This window comes from Protopterus annectens, chromosome 17.part0 (assembly GCF_019279795.1).
Source record: "Protopterus annectens isolate FY-2018-M chromosome 17.part0, PAN1.0, whole genome shotgun sequence".
Classification (NCBI taxonomy): Eukaryota; Metazoa; Chordata; order Ceratodontiformes; family Protopteridae; genus Protopterus; species Protopterus annectens.
In genome coordinates, this window is record NC_056751.1 from 40,238,516 (window position 1) to 40,264,108 (window position 25,593).

At 41.4% G+C, this 25,593-nt stretch overlaps 1 protein-coding gene across 1 annotated transcript in view; it reads right to left on the bottom strand.

Annotated features, from left to right (window-relative positions):
• The window catches only part of WDFY3 (WD repeat and FYVE domain containing 3), a 5,086,165-nt gene that overhangs the window by 3,810,993 nt on the left and 1,249,579 nt on the right, over window positions 1–25,593 (bottom strand). Inside the window, exon 8 of the mRNA XM_044059488.1 lies at window positions 11,747–11,913. Within this exon, the coding sequence (XP_043915423.1) occupies window positions 11,747–11,913 (167 nt within the window). The remainder of the gene's footprint in view (window positions 1–11,746; window positions 11,914–25,593) is intronic.

The window sequence follows — 25,593 nt, forward strand, 5'->3', positions numbered from 1 at the left end:
TCTAGTTTCCACTCGTGAGGGTCCATAAGGTTTCTGTTTAAATCGTCTGCCAGAGTAATTTGCTTTCCTGGCAGGAATTGAGCTTGAAGATGTACTTGGTAAGTCAAGGCTGTGTCCCACAGTGCCATGGCTAGTCTGCAAAGGGGATATGAGTGCGTGCCCCCCTGCTTGTTTATGTACCACATAACCATGGTGTTGTCCGTCTTTATCAGTAGTTGTCCTGGATGAAGTAAGTCCTTGACATCTGTCAGGGCATTTTGAAGAGCTAACATCTCTTTCTGGTTGATATGCAGATGCATTTGTTTTGGGGTCCATATGCCCTGAATGCATCTTCCCGCCAGGTGGGCCCCCCCATGCATAATCTGATGCATCTGTTGTTAAGGTTTGGCTGGCAGGGGGTAGAGTGAAAGCCTGTCCCATGTTTTGGTGACATGCCTTTGCCCACCATAGAAACCCCTGTTGTAGGCAGGGAATGAGACGAATCATTGTTTCCAGACTGTGACAATGCTGACTCCATAAACATTTTAGATACCATTGTAGTTTCCTCATATGCAGTCTTGCATATAGAATCAGTAGGATGCAGGATGCCATGAACCCCAAAGTCTGCAGTGTTTGTCTTGCAGATAACTGGGTTTTTGTTGCCATCAGTTTGAAGTAAGTAGTCAGTTGCCTTTGTTTGTCTGGCATGAGGAAAGCCATCTGGGCAGTTGTATTCAACCTTGGACCCAGGAATGTTATCTTTTGAGAAGGTACCAGTTGTGATTTTTTTTCGTTTATTGTGAACCCTAGGCATGTTAGAAGCCTTTTCACAAACGCCAGGAGACAATCGTCCAAGTAAGGATATATTTGTATACTTCTTTGTCTGCAAAATGCAATTACTGGTGCCAGACACTTTGTAAAGACCCTGGGCGCAGTAGATAAGCCAAAGGGCAGTGCAGAGAATTGATAACGCATAAAGCCAGCCATGAAATGGAGGTATCTTCTGCACGATTCCTTTATTGGGATATGCATGTATGCCTCTTTCAGGTCAAATGTCACCAGCCAAGCATTCTTGCCCAGCATGGGCAGAAGCTGCTGCAAAGTTAGCATTTTGAATTTTGGAATGTCCAGGTATGTGTTTAAAATTGATAAATCCAGTATTGGGCACCAGACCTTGTCTTTTCTGGGTACCAAGAACAGTCTTGAGTAAAAACCTTGTCCTTTTTCCTGTTCTAGTACTGGTTGAATAGCCCCCACATCCATGAGGGGCGAAAAGTACAGTTTTGTACCTACCATAAATGTAGATGTTCGCGTGCTAACACAGCTGCAGTCATAACAGATGGGTTCTCCTGCCGTCAGGCGGGTCCTCGGTCGGCCGAATTCCAAAGTCTAGGACGGCGTCGGTTGTCGTCGCTTCTTCCCTGACGTCAGTGCGACAGGGATATAAAAGAACCAGCCGACGCCATTTTTTTCAGTTTTTCTTGCCCCAGATGTCAGGTGCCCCCAGAAGGAAGGCAATACATAAATTTGTGTAATGAAGCAATGCCATATAATCAAAATACAGTAGTGCAAGCAAATACATCATGAATGAATACCCCAATCTGGTTGCATGAAGATATGTTAGCCAATAGGCCTGTCCCAAAAGGGGAAGGAGGGAGGGAAACCTGGACTGCAGCTGTATTAGCACTCGAACATCTACATTTATGGTAGGTACAAAACTGTACTATGTTTATCGTGCATACAGCTGCCGTCATAACAGATGGGTAGAATCCCAAAGCTAAGAAAGGGGTGGTAGGCACTAGGTGGAACTAGGAGGAGCCAGAATGCCCTGCAAGACTGCAGTGGCAAAGCCCGCTCAAGATTTGGAGTATAGTGGAAGGTGGTAGTGCTTGGAGAAGGTATGCACAGAACTCCAAGTGGCTGCTTCTAAAAATATCTTTGGTAGGAACTCCTCTGAGAAAGGCTGCAGAGGTAGCTGTGGACCTTGTGGAGTGAGATCTGATGCCTGTAGGTACAGTTTTTTCATGAAAAGAATAGCAAAAGCATATGCAGTGGGCTATCCATTTTGAGATTGTCTGTTTGGAAATTGGCTTTCCTTGAGCTCCTATAGCATAGGACACACAGAGCTGTTCTGATTTTCTGAAAGGCTTTGTTCTATCCAAATAATAACGCAGTTGTCTGTGGATGTCCACGGAATGTAGTAATCTCTCCCCTTTGTTTTGAGGATTAGGATAAAAGGTAGGTAAGTGTATGGCCTGATTCAAAGCCACCCTGGATACCACTTTTGACATAAAGGACGGGTTGGTTCGTAATGAAACTCTGTCCTAATGGAAGATGATAAAAGGCTGCACAGCCATGAGAGCTTGTAGCTCTGAAACTCTACGAGCTGAGGTAACAGCCAGAAGGAAAGCTGTTTTCCAGGACAAATATTGCAAATCTGATGAGGCAGCTGGCTCAAAAGGAGGCAAGGTCAGTTTTTCCAGAAAGAAATTGAGATCCCAAGCAGGTACTGGTTGTTTCCTTGGGGGTTTTAGATTCTTAGCCCCTCTGAGGAACTGTCTTAAGAGGGGGTGAGAGAATAAGGGTGGATCAGTGTTGTATTCTGCAGAAATGGCTGAGGCATGGATTTTGATGGAGGAGAATGAAAGTCCACTGCTTAGCAGCTCAGCTAGATACTATAATATTTGAGGTAAATTCAGTTTTCCAGGATCCTGGCCCTTTTTCTCATTCCAGACACAAAACCGTTTCCATTTTGCGGAGTAAGCTTTTCTAGTAGACGGCCTTCTGGCCTCCAGAATGACATCCTGCACCTCCTTGGAGAGTAGGTTCTGTTGTGATGCTAAGGAATCTTCCATGCGGCTAGATTGAGTGTTTTTAGCTGACTGTGAAGAGTTTTGAAGCTGTGCTGAGTCAGGAGAAGAGGCATTAGAGGCGGGGTCCATGGTGGGGAATGCGTCAGGCTCCTCAGGAGTGGGTACCAGTGTTGTCTTGGCCAGTCTGGAGCAATGAGAATCATCTTTGGTCTGTCTGCTCTGGTTTTCAATAGAACTTTGGGCATTAGAGGCAGAGGTGGGAAGGCATAAACTGTCATTGATGTCCAACTGAAAGAGAGAGCGTCCACTCTCCAGGCCTTTGGATGGAAAATCCTTGAGCAGAATTTTGTCAAATGGTGATTTTTGTGGAGGCAAAGAGATCTATGTCCGGCCTTCCCCATGCTTGGATTATCTCTGTAAAAACTTGAGGATGCAACTTCCATTTGTGTGGATCTGTCATATTTCTGCTTAGGTTGTAAGCCAGCGTGTTTTCCTTGCCAGGCAAGTACTGTGCTTGTAGTTGACCTGGTTGCAGAAGGTCTTTGAAAGCTATAATAGCATTTATTACTGCTAGCATTTCCTTTTGATTGATGTGAAGGCGCTTTTCGTTTTGGGACCATTTGCCCTGAATGCACCGATCTGTCATGTGCGCCCCCCAGGCGTAGTCCGAGACGTCTGTTGTGATTACTTGATTTGCTTGAGGCTTGCTGAATGGGAGACCTGTGTTTGTTAGGCATGCTTGAGCCCACCACAGAAATTCCTTTTGAAGACATGGAATTAGTGGTATTATTGTTTCCAAACTGTGACTGTGTTGAGACCATAGGTTTTTCAGGTACCATTGAAGTTTCCTCATATGCAGCTTTGCACATGGGATTAGTAAGATGCAAGATGCCATGAATCCCAGAGCCTGCAGGATTTTCCGTCAGCCTGGTGCAATTTGCTAGTGCCCTGAAGTATTGAGTTAGTTGCCCCTGCTTCTCTGGCGTGAGGTAAGCCATCTGGGTGTTTGTGTCCAAGTTGGCACCCAGGAAAATTATTTTCCGAGAGGGTATTAGCCTTGATTTCTTTTTGTTGACTGTGTATCCCAGAGAATTCAACAACATTATTACATAAGCCAGATGTTTCAGAAGAATGTGCTTGCTGTCCGCTTGGATTAGGTTGTCGTCCAAATAGGGGTATATTTGTATCCCTTGAAGTCTGCAGTAGGCAATTACTGATGCCAGGCATTTCGTGAATACTCTGGGCGCAGTAGATAAGCCAAAGGGCAATGCAGAGAATTGATAATGGGTTGAACCTGCAAGAAATCTGAGGTATCTTCTGCAATTTTGTCTGATTGGGACATGCAGGTATGCCTCCTTGAGGTCCAATGTTAACAGCAAAGACTCCTTGCCCAGCATGGGAAGAAGCTGCTGTAGAGTGAGCATCTTGAATTTTGGTACGAGTAGAAATGTGTTTAGGATGGATAGGTCCAAAATAGGTCTCCAATCTTTTCCCTTCCTTGGTACCAGGAATAGTATGGAATAAAAACCTTGACCTTGTTAGATGTAGGTACCTCTTGAATAGCTTTCATGTCTATGAGATTTGTAATTTGTCTTTGTGCCTCTGCCCTTTGATTGTGTGGCAGGTTTGGCATGCCTCTCATTTTTGGAAGGGTGTGAAAATGGAATCTGTAGCCTCTGTTTATAATGTCCAGGATACATTTGTCTTTTGTGACAATATGCCAATTTTTTGAAAATAATGCCAGTTTTCTGCCTAAGGGTGCTGCCATTTGAGTCTTGCTTGGCATGCAAAGGGGAAAGTCATTGGGCTTGCTTTCTGAATGGTTGCAAGTTATCCTCACCACCTCTTTGTGTAGGAGCTTGCCATTGTCTGCCTCTAAATGATCCTTGGGATTGTCCTCTGGCGCCTGTATCTACCTCTTTAGGGTCTGTCCGTGGCTGGAAAGGACCAATTTTTGGAAGGCCAATTTCTACTGAAATGTGGGGGTTGTACCTGTAGAAAATCTTTCACAGTTTGCATTGATTTATCCTTTTCCTCCATTTTCCTTAATACCTCCTCAGCATTAGCACCAAATAATACATCCTTTTGTAGAGGGGCATCTAGTAATTTAGCTTTGACATGATCTGGCAAGGTTTGTTCCTTGAGCCAGGCATGTCTACGTATGACTGATCCTGTAACAGCAGCTCTACATGAGGCCTCTAGAGCATCAAAACCACATTGCAAGGTATGTTTACCCACTTGTTCTGCACTATGCATCAAATCCTACAACTCCTTCAAGTCTGGTTGTTCAGGTTGTGACATTTTACTTTTCAATTGTGATAACAAGAACTGCTGGTACTTTAGCATATGGACCTGACAGTTTAATGCCCTCATGGTTAAGGTAGACGAGGTATATACCTTTTTTCCCCACCTTTCTAAGGATCTGGAATCTCTCTCGGAAGGTAATGGATTTTTAGCAGTGGAGGCCTTAATTCCCTTGGGGCCCTGTGAGATAATTTCTGGGTCAGCAGCATGGCTTTTGTATAGAAATTGGTGTGAGTCAGGAACCCTGTAGTACCTGTCAGGCTTGACTGGGGCTGGAGGTAGAGAATCCAGGTTAAGGCAGGCCTCCGAATACACATCATCTAGTATGTCCAAGACAGGAGGTATAGCCAGAGGCCTGTGCTGAGGTAGCAAGAGAAATTCCCTAAGCCTTTTCCTTGGAATCTGAATAATCTTGGCCTTCCCAGTGGAAGTGTTCTCTTAAGGTATGCAAAGTTTCCCCAAATGAGTAATCCTCTGGGGGGGATACAGAGGGAATGGACTCCTCTGCATCAGAGTCTTCAAAAGGGGAGTAAGAATGTTCCTTATCATCAGAGTGCTCTGAAATAATGGAGCCCTGATCAGAGGAGGATTCTTCCTCCACTCTGGGCCTTTGTCCGGGGGTTGAGAACCCCTGATAAGAGTAATTAAATCCTCAGCCATTTTAAGCATCTGTTTTTTAGGCATGGGGCCTGGAGATGGGCCCTGTGTAGCTTGTCTCTTAGAATGCATGGCTGCTTTAGACTTAGTGAAAGCCTTGATGGAAAAAGAAGAGGAAGGTCTGAAGACACCTTGAGAGGAGGTGGACCTGTCCACATTCTGAGATTCACCGCCAAGAGTGGCTTCGGTATCTGTAGTCGGGGTGTGGGCCGAGGAGCCTGCGACCTCGGGCACAGGAGACACAGCCAATGAAGTGTCGTCGGTAGTCAGCGGCTGCGTAGGCGCCTCGCTGAGAACCGGACCACGTGTAGTCGGCTTTGGCGTGGTGTCGGTAGAGGCCGCGGACCTCGTGTGTCGGTCCTTATCTTTGCGCTTTTTAGACAAAACAGGAGTCTGAGTATCCGACGACATAATATAGTTAAATGTTTTGCCAAAATAATGCTGGGCGAACTCCGCCCGACGCTTAATGGTGCGTTTGTTGAATGTAGCACAAAAGCAACAGACCGAGACGTCGTGGTCTGGGCCTAAACAAGGAATACAGAGGGAATGGAAATCCTTATGCGGTATTTGCTTCCCACATGAAATACAATTATTAATTTTGTCTGACATCGGTCTGAGGCAAGAAAAGTTTCCCAACGGGGTACTTAGCTTTCAAGAAGACTTTGGTTGCAAAATTTTCGTAATTTCAGGAGCTGGCCGACCGGCACTTGCGAACTGCTTCTGCTTCGGGCACCGCGCGGCAAGAAAGACTGGAGAAAATGGCGTCGGCTGGTTCTTTTATACCCCTGTCGCACTGACATCAGGGAAGAAGCGACGACAACCGACGCCGGACCTAGACTTTGGAATTCGGCCAACCGAGGACCCGCCTGACGGCAGGAGAACCCATCTGTTATTACTGCAGCTGCATGCATGATGAACATCCTGTTTTTGTGCCACTGCCCACTGATTTTTTTGGCAGATCTGGCCAACCGTTTGCAACTGGCAGAGTATGGAAGTAGAATCTGTATCCTTGAGATACTATGTTTAGCACCAACTTGTCCTGTGTTATTAACTGCGAATTTTGAGCAAAAAGTGCTAATTTTCCCCCTAAGGGTGCTGCCAAAAGGTAAGTGCTTGGTGATGGCAGAGGGAAGTCATTGAGACAGTTTACTGGAGGGTTGCGCTTTATTTCCTCCAGCTTTGGAGGTAGAAGCACCCCATTGCTTTGACCTGTAAGAATTCTGTGACTGGTATCTAGAACCTTTAGGGAGCCTGGATTGGCCCCGTTGAGCTCTGACACAGGAAAGGACCAATTTTTTTGTAGGCCAGTGCATACTGAATCTTGGTGGCTGCACTTATAAGAAGTATTTTACAGTTTGCATAGACTTAGCTTTGTCTTCCAATTTCTTTAAAACCTCTTCTGCCTTAATACCAAACAGAGTATCATGCTGTAAAGGTGCATCCAGCAATTTAGCTTTAACATGATCAGGCAAATTTTGCTCTTTTAGCCAGGCATGCCTCCTAATCACAGAGCCAGTAACTGCGGCCCTGCAGGAGGCCTCCAAAGAATCAAAACCACATTGCAAAATATGCTTTCCAACTTGTTCTGCTGCATGCAATAATTCCTGCAATTCTTTATTTTCTGCACATTTAGAAATCAACATAATTTTCTGTTTCAGTAATCCCATAACATGTTGTTGATACTTGAGCATATGAAACTGGCAGTTTACGGCCCTAATTGCCAAGGTTGCAGATGTAAAAACCTTCTTTCCCCAAATATCCAGTGCCCTTGAATCTCTGTCAGAGGGGTAGGATTTTTTGCTGTTGAGGCCTTAACACCTTTTGGACCCTGTGAAATAGTTTCAGGGTCAGCAGCAGGGTTTCTAAATAAAAATTTGTGAGAGTCAGGAACCCTGTAATATCCATCTGGCTTGCTGGGAGCCGGAGGTAAGGAGTCTGGAGTCAAGCTTGACTCCGAAAACACATCATCCACAATGTCTAAAACAGGAGGTATGGCTAAAGGCCTATGCTGAGGGAGAAGAAGGAAATCCCTAAGCCTCTTTTTTGATTCTGAGAAATCTTGACTCTCCCAGTGAAAATGCTCCCTCAAAGTATGCAAGGTTTCTTCAAAGGAATAATCTTCAGGAGGTGATGCAGATGGGATAGATTCCTCTGCTCAGAATCCTCATAGGGTGCTATAGAAAATTCCTGATCAGAAGAGGAATCAGAAGAAATAGAAACCTGATCTGAAGATTCATAATCAGTGTCATGCCTAGGCCTCCTATCAGGAGAGGGTTGGGAACCCCTGATCAAGGTAATTAGGTCTTCAGCGATTTTAATCATCTGTTTTTTGGGCATAGAGGCCTGTGCACGTGGCTCATGCATCAGTTTTTTAGCTTTAAAAGTTGCTTTGTCTTTGATTTAGAAGCTGGTGTCGGTTTTATATAAAAATGTTGTGGCCTGAATACACCCTCAGAAGCCGGTGCTTGCTCAGTGGCTCCGGACCCATCCGAGGGAGAGACATCCATGAGTACAATACTTTGAGAATCTTGCGGCATGCTGGACTCCACATAGGTCTTGGTAGGGGTCTGCAACTCGAACATAGCGGGTATCAGGGGCTGCGAAAGCGCCTCACTGAGTACCAGCAAACAGGTGACTGGCTTAGGAAAAGCTTAGTCATCGGTTTTGGACCTCGACAGTCTGTCTGTTTTTTTCTTTGCGTTTTTTGTTTACTCCGGTAGTCGGATTGCTATCCGATGACATTCCTGGATAGTTAAATCTGTTTCCAAAATATTTTGAGGCAAAAATATACAGACACTTAATAGTGCGTTGGTTAAATCTAGCACAAAACCGACAACTAGGCACGTTATGATCACGGCCCACGCAAGGGATACAGTATAAATGAAAATCCTTATGAGATATTTGTTTCCCACAAGTAATACAATTATTAACTTTTTCTGACATTGGAATAGAGCAAGAAAAAAGTTTCCCCAATGGGGTACTTAGCTTTAGTGAAGATTTCAGTTCTGAAACTCGAATTCAAAAATTTCAGGAGACGGCCGACCAGCACTTGTGAACTGCTTCTGCTTCGGGCACCACGCGGCAAGAAAGACTAAAGAAAATGGCGTTGGCTGCTTGTTTTATACCCCTGACGTCATGGAAGAGGAGACCGTAACCGACGCAGGACCCAAGACTTTGGAATTCAGGCAGACTGAGGGCAACCTGCCAGCAGATTACCCAAATGTAATGACTGCAACAGTGAAACACGAAGAACATCTGGATCTCCCTACAGAAGGGGACTTGCATGAAGGAGAACCCGGTCGAAAAACTGAAGACCGGCTCCGAACCAAAATATCCGTGACCGGCTGGGAGCCGATATGGACTTAGTCAAGAGACTACCTTCTTTCGGCACCGATGGCAATGGAATCGAAGGAGGAGCTGTTCTAGCAACTTTCTCTGGCGGCTCCGAAGAAACAGACAGAGCAGGAGAGCGCTTCTTAAAAGTCTTTTTGTCCTTTTTAGCTGGAGAGGATAATGCACTGGAAGACTAAGCCAAGTCTTCCTCGAAGGAGTGTTAAAGCAGTCCTTTCAAAATGAGCTTGTTCTTCCTATCCTGTAGCACATGGGGACTGAAGAAATGACAAAACAAGAAGGACTCTTGGAGGTGAATAGCCCCCAAGCAGTACACGCACACAGAGTGCCCATCAGTTAAAGACATTTTATTGCTGCATTCAACACACTTTTTAAAGTCTGAAGGCCTGTATTCCTTAGGATCCCTGGACATGCTGAAAGGAACAAATTAATATGTAAACGCACTAGACCCAACTAACAAGAAACAGATTTATCAACAACAACAAGAACAAACAGTGAGTCCCAGCTCTACCTTCCGTACTTATAAAATTTATTCAGCTCAATCGAATGTCTCTAGCGCCTCGGCCAACAGCCTTTGTAGAGTAAAATAATGAGACTTTAAAAGTTCACAATATATACAGCATGAAACAATGAATCAATTAAACAATCAACTAATTAAAAAGATGTAATACACATTTAAGTCACAATTCTAAATAAGACTTTGCCAATTACATTCTCTATTCAAACCATAAGGGCATAAAGTACCATATTTCATAATTAAAATGGATTCTTTCTGTCTCAATATATTCTTTTGAAATTCCAAATTATTATAATAAAGAGGTACATGTTCCAGTATAGTAACTTTTATACAATCAATATTGCCATTATGTACAGAATTAAAATGTTCAGCAATAGGGCTACTAGATTTATTATTTTTCACATCTCTGACATGCTCTTTAATTCTGTCTGCTAGCATTCTCTTGGTTTCACCAATATAATATGTATTACAAGTACAAAAAATAACATAAATTATGCCCTTGCTCATACAAGAGTATCTCGCTCTAGTGGTGAAATTTGTTCTTGTTGTTGTTAACAAGAAACAGAGCCTCTAACTCAAATGGCCAAGAAACAGGCAGGAAAACAACAGGGAGGACTAGGTCCTCTAACTTAAAATGGGCCTAGCCCGGGAAACAAAGGCAGGAAAGCACCACTAGCCAGACACAACACTAAACTCTAACAGAATGGAGCACCAAACCAAAGACCACACAGAAACAATGGGGAGGACTAGGTCCTCTAACGTAAACGGGCCAAGCCCGTGGGGAAAAGAAACGAATGGGATACCTGAACAGTCCAGACAAAGTCACAAAAAACAGCCAGAGAAACAAATACAGGCAGTAAAATACCACTACCACACACACAGAGCTATGAAAATAGCTTTTTTGAGCAACAACAAGTCAAAAGTTTATAAACATTTTATAAGCAATATACTTAGCCACAGCCAAAAGCGAGACCACGTCTGAGCTTAACGAGCGGCAAACGAGATCAGGGGTATAGACCTGTTGCACGATGGGATACCTCTTAGCCACGAGCTAATTGAAGACTTCGAGCTAGATTATGGCCGAGTCGGAGCCAAGATTCGGCTCTGACCCCACGGGTAAGAATGAAGGCAAGACTGGACAGCATAACATCAGCTTTTTCAAGTGGAGGACTTTCTTTTTGCTACCCAGCTCTGGCAGACATTTTCCCCTTCTGCTAAACTCTCTTTGGGGGAAGGATACCACCTGGAGTTGCCCATCGTGCCAAAATACCTAGCTACAGCAAGAAATGACTTTCGCAAAACCTATTATGCTTTTGACATTTCTCTTGCATAACTAGGAGTCAATGATATTCAGAAGCAATGGGACCTGAAAAAGCAATGAACTAAATGGAATCCGTAAGGTAGCCTCATGCCACATATGTTAAGACCCTGCCTGCATGGCAGCTTGGAGCAAGGTTTACAGTGGTTCCAAGAAGAAAACATTTATAAAACAATAATGAATATTAAAAAGGAAGAAAGCAGATGTTTTCTTAAGCATAATGAATAGCAGACTTCTACAGTAGGTCATTAATTACTTTAATCTTTTTTTATTACAACAGAAATGTTATGCCAGAACTTTTTTCCATTTGCAATTCTAAGCTGATATTTTGGAATGTCTGCATTTTAAACAACAATTCCTATACATTTCTTCCTATAAGTGCCTTGGAATCTTTAACATGGCAGTTAGCTCAAAGGATTAAGGCTACACGTTAACAAGCTGCTTCCTGTATATCCAAGGTTTGATTCCCTCAGTCCTCATCTGTACTCTGGATGACGTCAAGCAAGTCACTTAACCAGACAATGCCCTACAGTAACTGGTATAGGCTCCTCAACACTCTTCTGGATTGCAAAAGCCTTGTAACTACCTACGAAAATGAACCTGAACTACTACCATAGGTTCATAGGTGTGTACTAGGCTAATGGCCCTGAAGCCTTTACAAGCCTAGCCCATAGTAATTCAAGCAGATGAGGCCTCTGCTTTACATGACATCATACAGACTGCAGCACCCACTTCATGCTGCAGTACAATGACAGAAATGGAGCTAGAAAATTCAAGCACAAGGATATCTAGATCATGGTGTTGTACCTTTACCAACAGGCAGTGGGACTGCAAAGCCAGGCAACAGAAATGGTGCTCCTGTGGTGATACCAGCTGGTTTTAATTCAGAAATCCCATATGTTGTGAGAGAGGTAACCAGATTTACCAAGTCCTTCAGGGCATCTTTGGAATCTGCTTCTTTTGCTTGCTCTAACCTAAAACAAACAAGTAAATTGTCAACATCAAAATATACAATGATTTGAAAAATAAACAGTTACAAGACATGATATACTTTTGGGTAAGAAACTCATTCCGATTTACTCAGATGGTTAATCATAAGCTCTGAATAAACTGAACCCTAGTTATTCTAAGAACAACAGTAAAATAAGCCATTCTCCCGTAAAAATAAACAGTAAAATTCATAAACTGATCAAAATAAAACTACTTCATACCATTGCTGGGCAACTGTGTGTTCATAATGTTAAAAAAGGAAGAGTCAGACAACATACCCTAAAAAGTCATAGCCATTCTTCTAGACCACACAGGCAATTCAAAAACAACAATATACAATTTTTCTACCACCATTCTTAAGCTCACTAACAAGTGCAACTGACTTCCAAATCCTTCAACCAATCTGTACCACTTACATGTCTCAATCAAAACAATCACCACCTAACACAAGGTCCAAACTGACATGCAATATCAATCCAGAGAGCCAATTAATTCCACAGGAACCCTAATACTTAATTTGGTACCTAAAGTAATTTCTTGGGTTATTTTTGTCCGAACACCATTCCAACACTACAGACAATAAAAACATGCCTTTGTATTACACAGTGAGGTTACGTATCTACAAAGATGCTGAACTGAAGCCTTTTATGGAGTGATATGGTAAGATCCACATAAAAAAAGAAAACTTCTACCCTTTGTCTAAGCAGTATTTCCTGTCTGTGAGCTTGAATAACACCATAAGGGCATGCTGCACTCCTTGAGTGTGGCATCCTTTGGATGAGCTGGTAAACTGAGTTGGTAGTAACTTAGGTGGATGTAAAAGACCCCAAAGTACTTATCAAAAACAATAGGGAAATTACCTCAGTGCCCTTGCCAAATACCACTTCAGGTCTTCCCTGAAAAGTGTCTGCTGAGTGTGGGAATAACCCGGTCAATCTATTGTAAATAAATAAAATAAATGCCTCCTTTGAAATGTTCAGTACAACTGAGTGGGTAATGAGCTACTGAGGTAGCAAGGACCTAGCATTCAAGCAGTCAGCCTGAGGCTGCTGTGATTTGGGTGCATCAACGTGCCACTATGTTGTATCAGCAGGTGCAAAACACCAAGTATAAGGAGTTCCCTTTTTTATTTGAAGGAGAAAGGGAGAACCAGAGTTATCTTGGCCAGAGGGGGCTATCAGTATCACAGCTGCCCTGTCTTCCCTTGCTTTAAAAAAAAAATGTGGAGAAGATGACCAATAGCTAAGGCATATATCAACTTTTGCTTCCATTACAGGGAAAAGTCCTTTACTGCCCAGGTTTGCCTGCACAGATGTCTATCTTTCATAGACTCTCTGTTAATTTATAAGAAAATGAAAAGGCCCACTTCTGGGTGTCTCCAAAGCTGTGTCAGAGTGGAAAGCCTAAGGATCCAGTCTCTGTTGATGAGGATTGGTGGACGATCTATTTAAGTGATATTCCAATGTATTATCCTCTGAAGAACTGCAGACTGCCTGCAGTAGAAGGTCACTTTGGAGAGCTAGGCTTCATGCGATCATGGTCAACCTACACAGTTTGCACAAGTGTGTGCTCCTTGATTGTATGTTTTGCATTATAGTGACTTTGTCTCTAGTAATGCTGTGAACACTTGGCACCCATGCACTGATGAAGGCCTGAAGGGCACAGACTAGTGCCAACATTTTTTTCATGTTCATATGGCCTTGTCCTTGTAAAGTCCGCCTTCTCTGAACCAGTATGGACCCGTGTCCAACACAAAGCCTGATCTGCTGCAGCCATCAACAGGATTTGGGTCCCCTGTGGCAAAACAAAGGGTACCCCTGAGTTACAGAGAGGTCTGTTGAAACATACACTTGAATTCTGTTTAAATGTCTAGGATAAAGGCCATCACCCAGTGTATGAGATGCTACTGCTCAAGCCACAGGTCCCACAGACATCATCATTTTTTTTTCTTCTATGTAACCTTGCCAGGGGAACTATAACAATTGAAGCTGACATGTACTCCAGAGTTCTCAGCACCTTCCTGGCTATCATGACATTTTTCTGCTATAACCAGAAATTAATGCATTGTGTAGAGAGTAATTTTCTTCAGAAAGAGGAAGATCATGCCCTCTGAAATATCCAGTACTGTTCACAGAAAGGTCCTGGTGGAGGCAGTCAGGTCTGACATCTGAAAATTGACAAATACCACTAGGCAGGCAATGGTTTTATTTGATGGCCAAGCCAGTTCCTCAAAAGCAAAGGTCTGAATCAATCATGCAAATAGGTGCACTCATGAATACCCTGCAGCACAAGGTGGGCAAAAACTGAGGCTAAACATCTGCTGAAAACTGTGGGAGCAGTGGACAACGCAAAGACAATAAAGTGGACTATAAATGCTGGGAACTAACCAGGAATTTCTTATAACCCCTAAAGATGTAGATGTGCAGGTAGCCCTCTGTCATGTCAGTGTGACCACCAGTGCTTCAGGCAACAACACAAAGAATAGAAAATAAGGAGTCAGCATCTAATATTATTACTAAGACCTTGTTTAATTTAAGAAATGTCCACTATACGATTCCAAGGTCTGTCCTGTTCTGGAACCAGAAACAAATTGGAATAAAGCATTCCTTCCTCTTCCAAAGGATCTTCCTCCTATGACCGCTGATACCAGCAGTTGTTGTAAGAGTCCTGCTAATGTAATCTGATATGGGAGTACAAGAAGCATTGCTGTAAAAGACAGGAAACTAGGTCCTTAAAAATCCTAGTTTTTCTCCTAGCAGAAGGAAAGGGGGAGATGAAGGGCTTCGAGAAAGGTTATATTATAGTGAGTACCAGGATGCAAATTCCATAGAGGAAACTCCACTGCTCCTTACTCTCACCTGCTGTCTGCTCCACTTCTCCAAGGCCTTATATATCACATCTGTCTGCATGCATGTGCACACAAACGTACATAACTTGTATGACATAAACAAGCAAAGTACAAACAGAATAAGCAGTGATGATTAAAAAAGGAGTCAATGAGCAGCATTAAGTCTTGGTCCACATTCAGTCAACATCTGTTTTCTATAAAAGACCACATTTTGTTAAACTAAGAAACAATCAGTAGAATAACTACTTCACCATTCATATAATTTGCTCTTTTCTTCTAGCTTTTTAAAGATTTCTTGTGATGGATGACCAAAGAGAAGACAGTTGTCCAAAGGGGCACTGAAGATAAGCAATGAGGTCTCCTGGCAGAGAGGCTACATCCTTTGGCAGCTGTGCCTTCTAATATCAATGTCACATGACCCCCCCCCCCCCCCCACACACACACACACAGGATGCATCGCTGTCATCATAGCTCCACTGTAAAGGTACATTTTCTCACTCTTACTGATGTCTGGATCAAATCAGTCTTTGCAGTATAGAAGCACTTGTAATACTTTCTGCTATTTTCACCACCAGACTCAAAATACCTTCTCAATATTGCAGTATAGATGACTAGCAAACAGTGGTGGTTCCAATGCCAAAGGGGCATAAACGTTTCTATCACACCTAACACCTATTATTTAGGAGGATGGTAACATAAGGGGCAAAATTTGATGTCTTAATGGCATCTAAGGAGATAACAGCATTACAGCAAGAGGTTTTGTTTTAAGATACTCTGCTTACCCTCCAGCTGTTCAAGTCTAAGCGGCTTTTGTGGATGCTTGCGTTTAAAAATTTAGTTTCAGAAATAACTTTTATAAACTCCTGAAATGCTTAGAAAAATTGATGAGGCAACTACTGACATAGATTTATCCATACCTAGCAATCTCTGGTGCCTTTTGTGAGATCAGACAGCTCTTCTGTTCTCCATTTGAAGTGTCCCCATATCAGACTGAAGGTTTCATCCAATCAGGCATTTTCAGAAGCAAATCCAGATAAAAATAACTAATCTTTATTTATAACACAGTAAGAAAAAACAAACCTCAAGGTTCCAACTGCCACTCGATACAAGAAAAGGAATGAATGCAGCCATATATCGAAGCAGCTATGGCAGAATGTTCACAGTCTCAAGCTAAGTCGAGTTATAAATCCACAGAATGTTCACAGTCTCAAGCCAGGTCAAGTTATAAATCCACACGTCTTACTTCCAGATAAAATCCCTTTATTGCAAGCAAGTTACAACAGGTAGGCGCTTTCACAAACTTCTGTTTGCTTCATCAGACCATAAACAAGCAGACTCAGCCCCCCCTTACACTCATGCAAATAGTCAAATTTCTAATGAATAAATCACAGTCAATCTTATACTCAAAGCACCTCCCCACCATTAAATTAAAGCACTCACAATAAAATATGCATCTAAGATGCATATAAAATAACATAGAATCAAAATAAAATAAAGTAGAGCTAACATCATAGAATTCAGTAATGTCAATTTATTTAATGTGTTCATTTTAGCAGTCTCCTATTTTTCAACTTAGAAACAATGGAAAGATGGTCATTCAAACCCTGTCCTATATGTGCCCCCAGTCTTATTATCCAGTCAAGCTCTCTCTCCTCTGTTCTTGAGCTGTCATCCATAAATTGACATCACTGAATTCTATGCTTATTTTATATGCATCTTAGATGTATATTTTATTGTGAGTGCTTTAATTTAATGGTGGGGTGGTGCTCTGAGTATAAGATTGACTGTGACTTGTTCATTTGAAATTTGACTATTTGTATGAGTATAAAAGGGGGGGGGCAGAGTCTGCTTGTTTATGGTCTGATGAAGCAAACAGAAGTTTGTGAAAGTGGTTACCTGTTGTAACTTACTTGCAATAAAGGGATTTTATCTGGAAATAAGACATGTGGATTTATAACTTGACCTGGCTTGAGAATGTGAACATTCTGTGGATTTATAACTTGACTTAGCTTGAGACTGTGAACATTCTGCCATAGCTGCTTCGATATTTGGTTGCAATTAATCTTTACTTATGCCACATCCAAATAGATACTTCATCCATGTGCAGTATATTACTTCCTGATACTACTCTTCACCAGAGACCAAGCTGGAGATGTTTGCTGAGAGAGGTCTCCTTCTCTTGCCTAATAGCAAGGATTCGTAAGTATGAAGTTACATAGCAAGGATGGAAGAACATTAGCCAGGATGATCACATATTCCTCTAAGAACTGCAGTAATCAAATAATGCCAGGGCAGCCATCTAAAGGGGGGGGGGTTGATTCACTGAAAAATAGGGCATAGGTTTCAGTGACTTTAAAGTCTGTTTAAATTCGGAAATTATCACTGGCTGAACTGATGCTGAATGCTTCAACTCGAGTGACGGAAGGTCTGATGGAGGACAGCCTTCTCATGAAGCCTACATCACATACTGGCCAAAGACAGTATGCCCAGCTATGAAACAACAGTAGCAGTCTCTACTGAGGCCTGTCGAGATGCACAGAGTGCTAAACCACTGTCAGCTTCTAGAGGGGTAATGACAGATACAGTAATGGAAGAAAAAGGCATCAGAGCTGGAAGCTTACCAGAAAGTGCCCCCATGCAGTTGAAACCCTGAGGCCTCTACCTGATGGGGGTTGTAAGTTAACTTTGCACCATGCCAACTTCACCAGATGGTAGACCCTATCTTCCCGTTAGAACTCAGGTTTGGGATTTTTAGCCCAAATGAAGAAGTAATCCCACATGGAAAACAACAAAGAATTAGGCATCCCTTGGCTCAAAATTAAGAGGTTATGGTACCCCAAGAAAGTTTACATTTTTAACCCTACTTTAAAGAATCTTTTTTCTTAACAGGAACACTTCTCAATGACGGGGTGACATTACCCCAACACAGATCAGTGAAAGTGGGAATCTTTCCATGGGATCTAATTGCAGTCACATTTGTTGGTGGTCTGTTCTTCCAAGAATGCCATTAGCCTCAGATAGCAAAATTTAAAACAAAGTACAGTGCACCAACTGCTCTTTACAACAAGTAGCAAATAAAAATCATAAGGAAAGCAAAAACATTTTCACAAAAGGGTACTTAACACTCAAAGTCATATGGATGAGACTGTAGGACAGACTACTGAAAGCTATGATGCAGCAAAAACAAACTGAATATTACATAGACATTATCTTTCTGCATGGCACTCGACTGACATCTCCAGCATAATGAAACCAGCCTGCCTCAGGAATATTATAAGATGTGGAAGTCAGAATGGATTTGAGCATATCTGCCTGTGGCTATATCCACTATACAATGACCGCCACCATATCTGGCAAAAAAAATTACAGACAAAAATCTAAGCAGGAGTGCCATCTTTGTCAACCGCAAGAAGACATTTTCTCAAGTCATTTCTTTCTAATGGGGCTGGTGTTGCACTTACTGCATTACTAAGGGATACTGTTAGAGTGTTACACCTCTGTTAATTCTTGAACATCTTGTTCTGACGTGACAAAGAAAACAGGGAGACATTGCAAGAAAAATATGCAAAGGAACACAACCTCCTTACTGTAAGAAGGCACCATAATTACAACAGTAGATGCTACTGATGGCCTAGAAAAATGTAAATAGGAAATCTGACCACGTCTCGTGTAATATGGATGAAAAGGAGTGGAATGGGTCTTTAGTGATGAAAAACCACAATCATTTAAGTACTGAAAACAAGAGGTGTTTAAAACATTACCCTTGAGGCCACTAAGAATTCTTAATGCAATGGCAAGCATACTAGTGAATAAGTTTAATCGCAGAAATAATCAGATGAAAGGTTGTAAAGAATAGTACCAAGGCAAAAACCTTCTAAACTTTATTCGGAATTATATGTGTAAAGCCCTGGGACTAATACAGAAGTTCTTTTATGCTACAATATAGCAGATACACACCCATTTTCCTCTGAAAATGGTTAGAGCTATAGGATTTTACAAGCAAAATGTATTCATTCTTGCAGGCTGTAAGACTCAAGAAATAAGTGGTGTGGCAAGGAAGTCTGTGCTCTGGACATCTACCATGCAGTAAAAATGATGCCAAAGATTTGTATTTATTATGATAAAAAAATGTCAGTCATTCAGTCCTACAAAAGCTGGCTGCTGGACTATAAAACATACAAAATACATAGAATTTGGCAAAACGGCAGAATTAAGCTGGTGAAGATTAAGGCACTCTTTTTACTCTATCAAATACTGCTTCATACAAATATTACTATTTGATGGTTTACAATACTTTTCCTACAGCGTGGTTGAGCTACAGTAGTAATTAAAACAGTCTTTGGTTGTTGTTTCCTAGCACTACACGATCATTAAGTCTCCCTCCTAGCAACTCTATTAGGCCATTTAGTCAAATGTCACATGTGCTGCTGTCATCCACTGCAGAGTTTTTTGATATTTCTACATCCAACCTACTCTGGCTGTGACTTTCGCAATGTGCTTGTGTCACAGGGAGCATGCATACCTCCATGTTTCCACAGTCTTTGGTTCAAGGTCTTACACACAGCATTAGCAAACACTGCTGTCACAGTTCTCCCAGGGGACCACAGCCCCCCTTTCTCAAGGTGGGCAAACCAATAGTTGATGTTAAACTACCACTGCCTTGTGTCAGCTTCTCTAGTACCTAAACAATTAGTAAAACATGAGAAAAAGTCACAGATGTATCTACATCTGCCACAGAGCCAACAAAATGGTTTCCGTCTTAATGTAATGTTTCAACGTACTGCCTTATAATTAAACAGTTCACTTTTGTGTGACAAGTTTTAAAATTTTTCTAACTATTTTGGATTCATAAAATTAGTATTGTTTCAGTCTTAATGTCTGTCAAGAATGCTCTTCTCAGAGCCTGCAATGTACCCAGAATTCCTTCTTTCAGAAATTCATAAGTGGCTACATGTTTTGGTATCATGTGCTTGAAATTTCTTTATTAGTCCTGTTACTCTTACTACTGGTGCTGCGGTAGCATTGTCGCCTCACAGTAAGACGTTGTCCTGTTCGATTCTCAGCTAGAATGTCTTCTGTGTGGAGACATGCGTGAATGGGCGTACCTTCGTTGAAGGTTGTGAATCAGGGCTGGCAACTCAGCACGTAAAAATTTACTGCCAATCATTAGTGGACCAGAGTTCCGCTGTGGCGACCCCTAACTGGGAAAAGCCGAAAGACACAAACAAACTCTTACTACTAATGGAATTGCCTGGGTCTCTTTCTTCCACATTACTTTAGCTTCTACTTACAAATTCTGGTGTTTTATGACCATCTCACTCAGTGCATAAAAGACACTATAATGGTTGTGTCCAAGATTTTTCAAAGATTAAAACTACTTTTATCCTTTTTTTCCCCTTGTATTACATCTGTTTTTCTTGCATCTATCTTCTTAACTCTTGGTACTGAGTAATCCAGTGTTATTTGAACTTCATCACTGTCGATAATGCTTGACTGTTCATGTTTCCAATGCTTTACAGCTACTTGTACATTACAGTGTTTGCACAAATTGTAGAGCAATGGTCTTGCCAGATTTTTGTGCCTTTCAGTATACAGCCTCTTGACCACTGAATGTACTGCAACCAGCAGAGATATGCAACCGTTTCTAGTTTTGCTTTTCATAACCTACATGTGTCTACTTCTCCCACTTTTTCTACAGACTTTGTAAACCAATATGTATGTAAAGCCCACTATCTCAGGTCACTGTTATTAGCCTTTTATCTTTTGACTTAACTTTACCTCTCCTTAACAATTCCTATGTCAAATCTTAGTCAACCTGTGGTTCTTCTAGGAGTTCTCTAAACTTGCCATTATATTTCTGGACTTTCCATTTTTCTTTCTAGACCTTTTCTTTATATTTTCTTTTTTTTGGCACTTTCAATTGCTGCCCGATTCTCAACTGCTACTGCTTTGATTTTTATCATCACTCCTTTTCAAAATTCTTCTGCTAAATTTAGCAAAGATGCCATCTTAGACTTTTCTATTCATGTTTTAAAACTTCACTATGTTTGGGTCTGATGAGGTCTGCAAATAAGTATGCAGTCCAACAACTGAGAGCTACACATGTAGTCAATTTTGAGGTGGTCAATACCTCACTTCAGAATTGGCATGCACTGGCTTTTTATACATCACTTGATAAGCATGAAGCATTTTTCTTGTTTTCTTGTCCAACTGATTAAATGCTATTTGGGGGCAGTTAATCACACCAAAGCTTTAAGTTAGAACAAGAAGAGCAAACTGCTGTATAGCTTGGACTTTACTTCTGGATGTCAATCAAGGCGGTTTCAATATTCTTTAGTCTTCTGAAGTATTCCTTATTAAGCTTTGTTAATGTTTTATTGCAAACCTTTAATCTACTCCCAAACATTTACACACTGCCTCCTGTTCAAATTCCTTTAGATCACATTCCTGTCCCTGACATACATTTTCTTGGTGCTGCAGATTTTCCTTCGGTTGTCTTTGCCTATTTATCACAATTAAATGTCAGCTTTACATCATTTGAGAACATTTTAACCATTTGTAGATATGACTGTGATTCCAGACCCTCAAGTATGATGAACTGTAAAACACAAAATCTCCCACAAAAAGTAAATAAGCTGTTTTTGAATACAGTTGATTTCTGGAAGTTAATCTGCAACTGTAGCCTAGTTTATTAAGTAAGCAGCTTAAGGGGCTAAGGGCAAGACAAAACGTCAGGAGTGACAAAGAATTATCCTGGAATATACCCCCATTGAATTATCACTGGGATAATAACCTGTCCTTTACAATGGCTCAGCTGCAAAATTGTATGCCACTGTTTCATAGTCACTGCAATATAACGGACTTGTGTAGGGTGTATCTTGTACATCTGCAGGCATTCCATTATCCATGAATATGGGACACTATTGAATGCTTTCTTTTTTTTTTAATCTAACCATGCCATACTTAGATTCTTCCCATTTTTACAGCTCTCTATTATGGCCTTATTTGACAATGGATTATTTTTTTTTTCCATAGGACTTTCTTATTATACTTCTGCTTTATTTGCATGACTGATTTTTTTCTAGATGGCTATAAATTCTCTCCGCATCAGTTCTAATATATAATTTAGATATTTTGGGGAAGAGACCTTTTTTATTAAAAGGGAAGTAACAGGAGAGGACCATTAATAGTGTACAGTGCTCCCTTTTGCATGTACCTCACCAGATACCTGCAGCAGTTGGAGACACCACAGAGGTTTCTCACCAACAAAATCCATGGCCTCCAAACCATGACCTACATGGATAGACTGAAAGCCCCATCACTGTACTCTGTATGTTATAGGCTACTAACAGCACACTTGTGCCTAGCCTACAGGGTGGTCTCTGACCCTGTCCTGATGGAGATGCTGCATATCCACAAGTCAAATGGCACAAGAGTCACTTGCTCTATGGATCTTAACCAAGCCTGTGACAAACAGAACATACAGAAAAGAAAGACGTCTCCCAGAGATCGCTGCTCCTCTGGAATAGACTTCCAATTCACGTGAAACAGAGCTCCTCACTGACTCTATTCAAATGCAACCTGAACAAATGGATGACAGACTGCAAATTCACCCGAGGGTGGGGGGGTGGGTACCCATGAACTTCATGGACAGGGGTAGTCTGTGCTGATCACAGACTTACTTTGTGAATTATGTCCATCTAACCAAGGAAAACTGACGCAACTCTTGACTAACATGCCTAGGCTTGTAAGGGCTCTAGGGGCGCTATCCTGGTAATCTCCTATGAAAATGCAATGATTAGAAAGCGCTGAAAAGCCCAGTAACAAAATTGTATCACTCTTCTTTAGCTTCTTTAACAGAAGGCCTAGAAGGTAGAAACAGACACGTGGTCTTTTGTGATTTGTTTGGTGTCCCTAAAGTGATAGACCTCAAAGTTTCTGACTTACATATTTCATTACTGAGCTCACTACCTCTTCCCTAACTACAAATACAGGGATTCTGTCATGACCTACCAAAATAAAAAGGTGTGAGTTTCCCTTCTCGGTCATAGCCATATGTCCAGTGTTTGAGGACGTCAGGCTCCCATCCCTTAATGGCATCTCTTGAAGCAGACTCAGGAGCGTTGAGAAGGTCTGATGGATATCTGAGGACACTGACAGGACCACAGCAAAGTCATCTGTCACAAAATGGTGCAGAAATGCCAATGGCATAATAGCTTGAGAAGCTTCGTCTGCTGAATTTCCTTTCTTAGGCATTGGAAGGGGACATCCAAGGAAGTTTAGCTGGTATGCACTGATCAATGAGTAAGGGTCTGAAGCCATTGTCTGAGAAAAATGCTAAGGCTGTTAAGCTGTCTGCTGACCATACTGGAGGTAATGGACAAGCAAATCCTGCAGGAGTGAAAGTCATATGTCTCTCCTAAACAAAACAAACAAGCTGTATGGGAATCTTTACAGGGTATCTGTCTTCCACACAGACACTTCCTTTTTCCTCTAGACATAGAAAAAACAAGACTCTCTCAGAGATTTTTAATTAAAAAAAAAAAGAAGGAAACTTCCAAGGGGTAACTATCCTAACCAAATGTTTATCAAGCCAAGCTATGAAACACTAGGTCTAACTGAAATCAATAGTATGAAAGTTCTGATCTATGGCACCTGCACTTCTACTTTTCTAAAAGCATACCACTGTGCTTCTTCGAGCATATGCACCATGTCAAAGATGCCCTAAAGCTTTTGTACACTAATCAGACATCTGATTTGGTAGGATATATACCATACAGATTTATGCAAGCAATAATGCCCAACAGGGTGTGCATTACTGTAGAAATAATACCCAAGGGGTGTTCTGAGGCCCAACAATGCAGACAGAGAGACTCCACACCCATGGAAGGGCATTATTTCCACAATAACACACACCATGGAGGTCATTATTGCACTCAGAGAATGGACTGCCTGCAAAATTGTTGTGTTTTACTTATTTTATTACTATTTTTTTCTATATTTTTGATGTAAAGTAGTTCCTCTGCTTAATTCCAAACTTGGGGTAATATTTAAATGGTACCAGAGGAAGCATTTTACAGCCAAAATATATCCCTTAAAAAATATTTAGGCATTTACTTTATTTTTTGATCTTTTACTCCTAAAAGGTGTGTTATGTTGCCAGTCACTGGGGATTGAGGTCAATAAATAATGACAGACATTTGACTTTCAAATTTTATTTCAGTCAGAAAATTCATGTGACCACAAACCTTGTTTTCTGAGACTTTGTTCCACCTTTATTTTAAGCTTTATCCAGATATCTAGAGCTAAAAGGTCAAGAGGTATGCAAAACCTCTATAATGCAGCTGCCACAGGTTGATTGAACTCACTCACTCTCTCATATATACACACACACACACAAACCAGAAAATGCATGCTAACACAAGTCCTATTTATAACAGCAATACTTAAAATATGTTCCTGTTTGGAGCATTTGTTCTCCCTTTATTTTAAGCTTTATCCAGACATCTTGAGCTGAAAGGTTGAGGTATGCAATCCTGTTTACTGGTACTGCTGCCAGTGCTCGCTCGCTTTCACTCTTCACTTTCTCTCACGCATCTTGCTTTCACACACACAAGCACATATACACTCATGCATAGACAGAAAAAAAAAAAAAAAAAACACACAGCCAGAAACATAAACCACACACTTTTGTCTTGTTTTATTTATTTTTTTATACACACTAAACAGCAAAAGTGCTGCTTAGCGAGTGTAAATAGTGGCTAGATCACTCTCGCTCTCACTCGCATGCACGCATACACACTTTTTTAATTTCTTCTTTTTTTTATATTTTACACTCGCTAAATAGCAAAAGCACTGCTTAAAGTGTGTAAAATAATGGTGGCCATTCGTTTTTTTGCAGTCTGAGCTTCACGGCAACTTAATATGCTGCCGTGGTTGACTAATTTTTTTTCAGCGGGCATTACCTCTATATTAACACCCTGCTGAAGAACATTTATTCTCCAATCAGGATGCGATCTACAGGTCGCCCCATTCTCTAAACTACTGTAACAGTGATCTAATCATATACATCCAACAGGCAGTGTGGGCAGTGGCTAGGTTTCTCGAGGCTTACAGGTTTGTGGAGATAAAAATAAACAAGAAAACTACCACCAAGTTATTTAAGTAAGTTTAGCTCTCAGCAGTCAGTGAGGAATTCAGCAAAAATAAATGGACAAACTACCAACAGTACTTTAGACAAGGGTTTAACATGAACAGCTGAACAGAGATAGACAAAAAAAGTAGGGAGACCTTTTGTAGTCTTAGATTTTGTCCTAACATTAGATGGGAGTCACAAAAACTTAACTGTATAAAATGAGGCCAAAAACATCAAGATGCCCGTTAAGAGGCATCAAAATCATTACCAGCTGTCAGGAGTCCATTAAAAAAGGCCTTGCTAGATAATCTGAGGAACAGGCAAGACCACAATCACATGTACAGCTTAACTCTCAGGGAACTAAGGCATGAAAAATCAAGTTTGGGCCGGAAGAATGAAAAGAGGTCTACCAATGGCATGTCCCTGTACAAAACAAATACAAGTTATGACTACACTTTATTAGCAGAAAGTACAATTATGTACAATCTTTCCATAACAGTAAATGCCTTTCTCTTCACTGCTGCAGTATTCATTACACTAGGGATTCTCTACCAGAAGTGTATCCCTCACTGGTAAGATCAGACCATAAACTAATCTCACTGGATATTCACATCCCGACCCCACCCCCTGCCCAGAAAACCACAGTGAAAAACTTCTCTAAAGCAAATTTCACACTCCTCA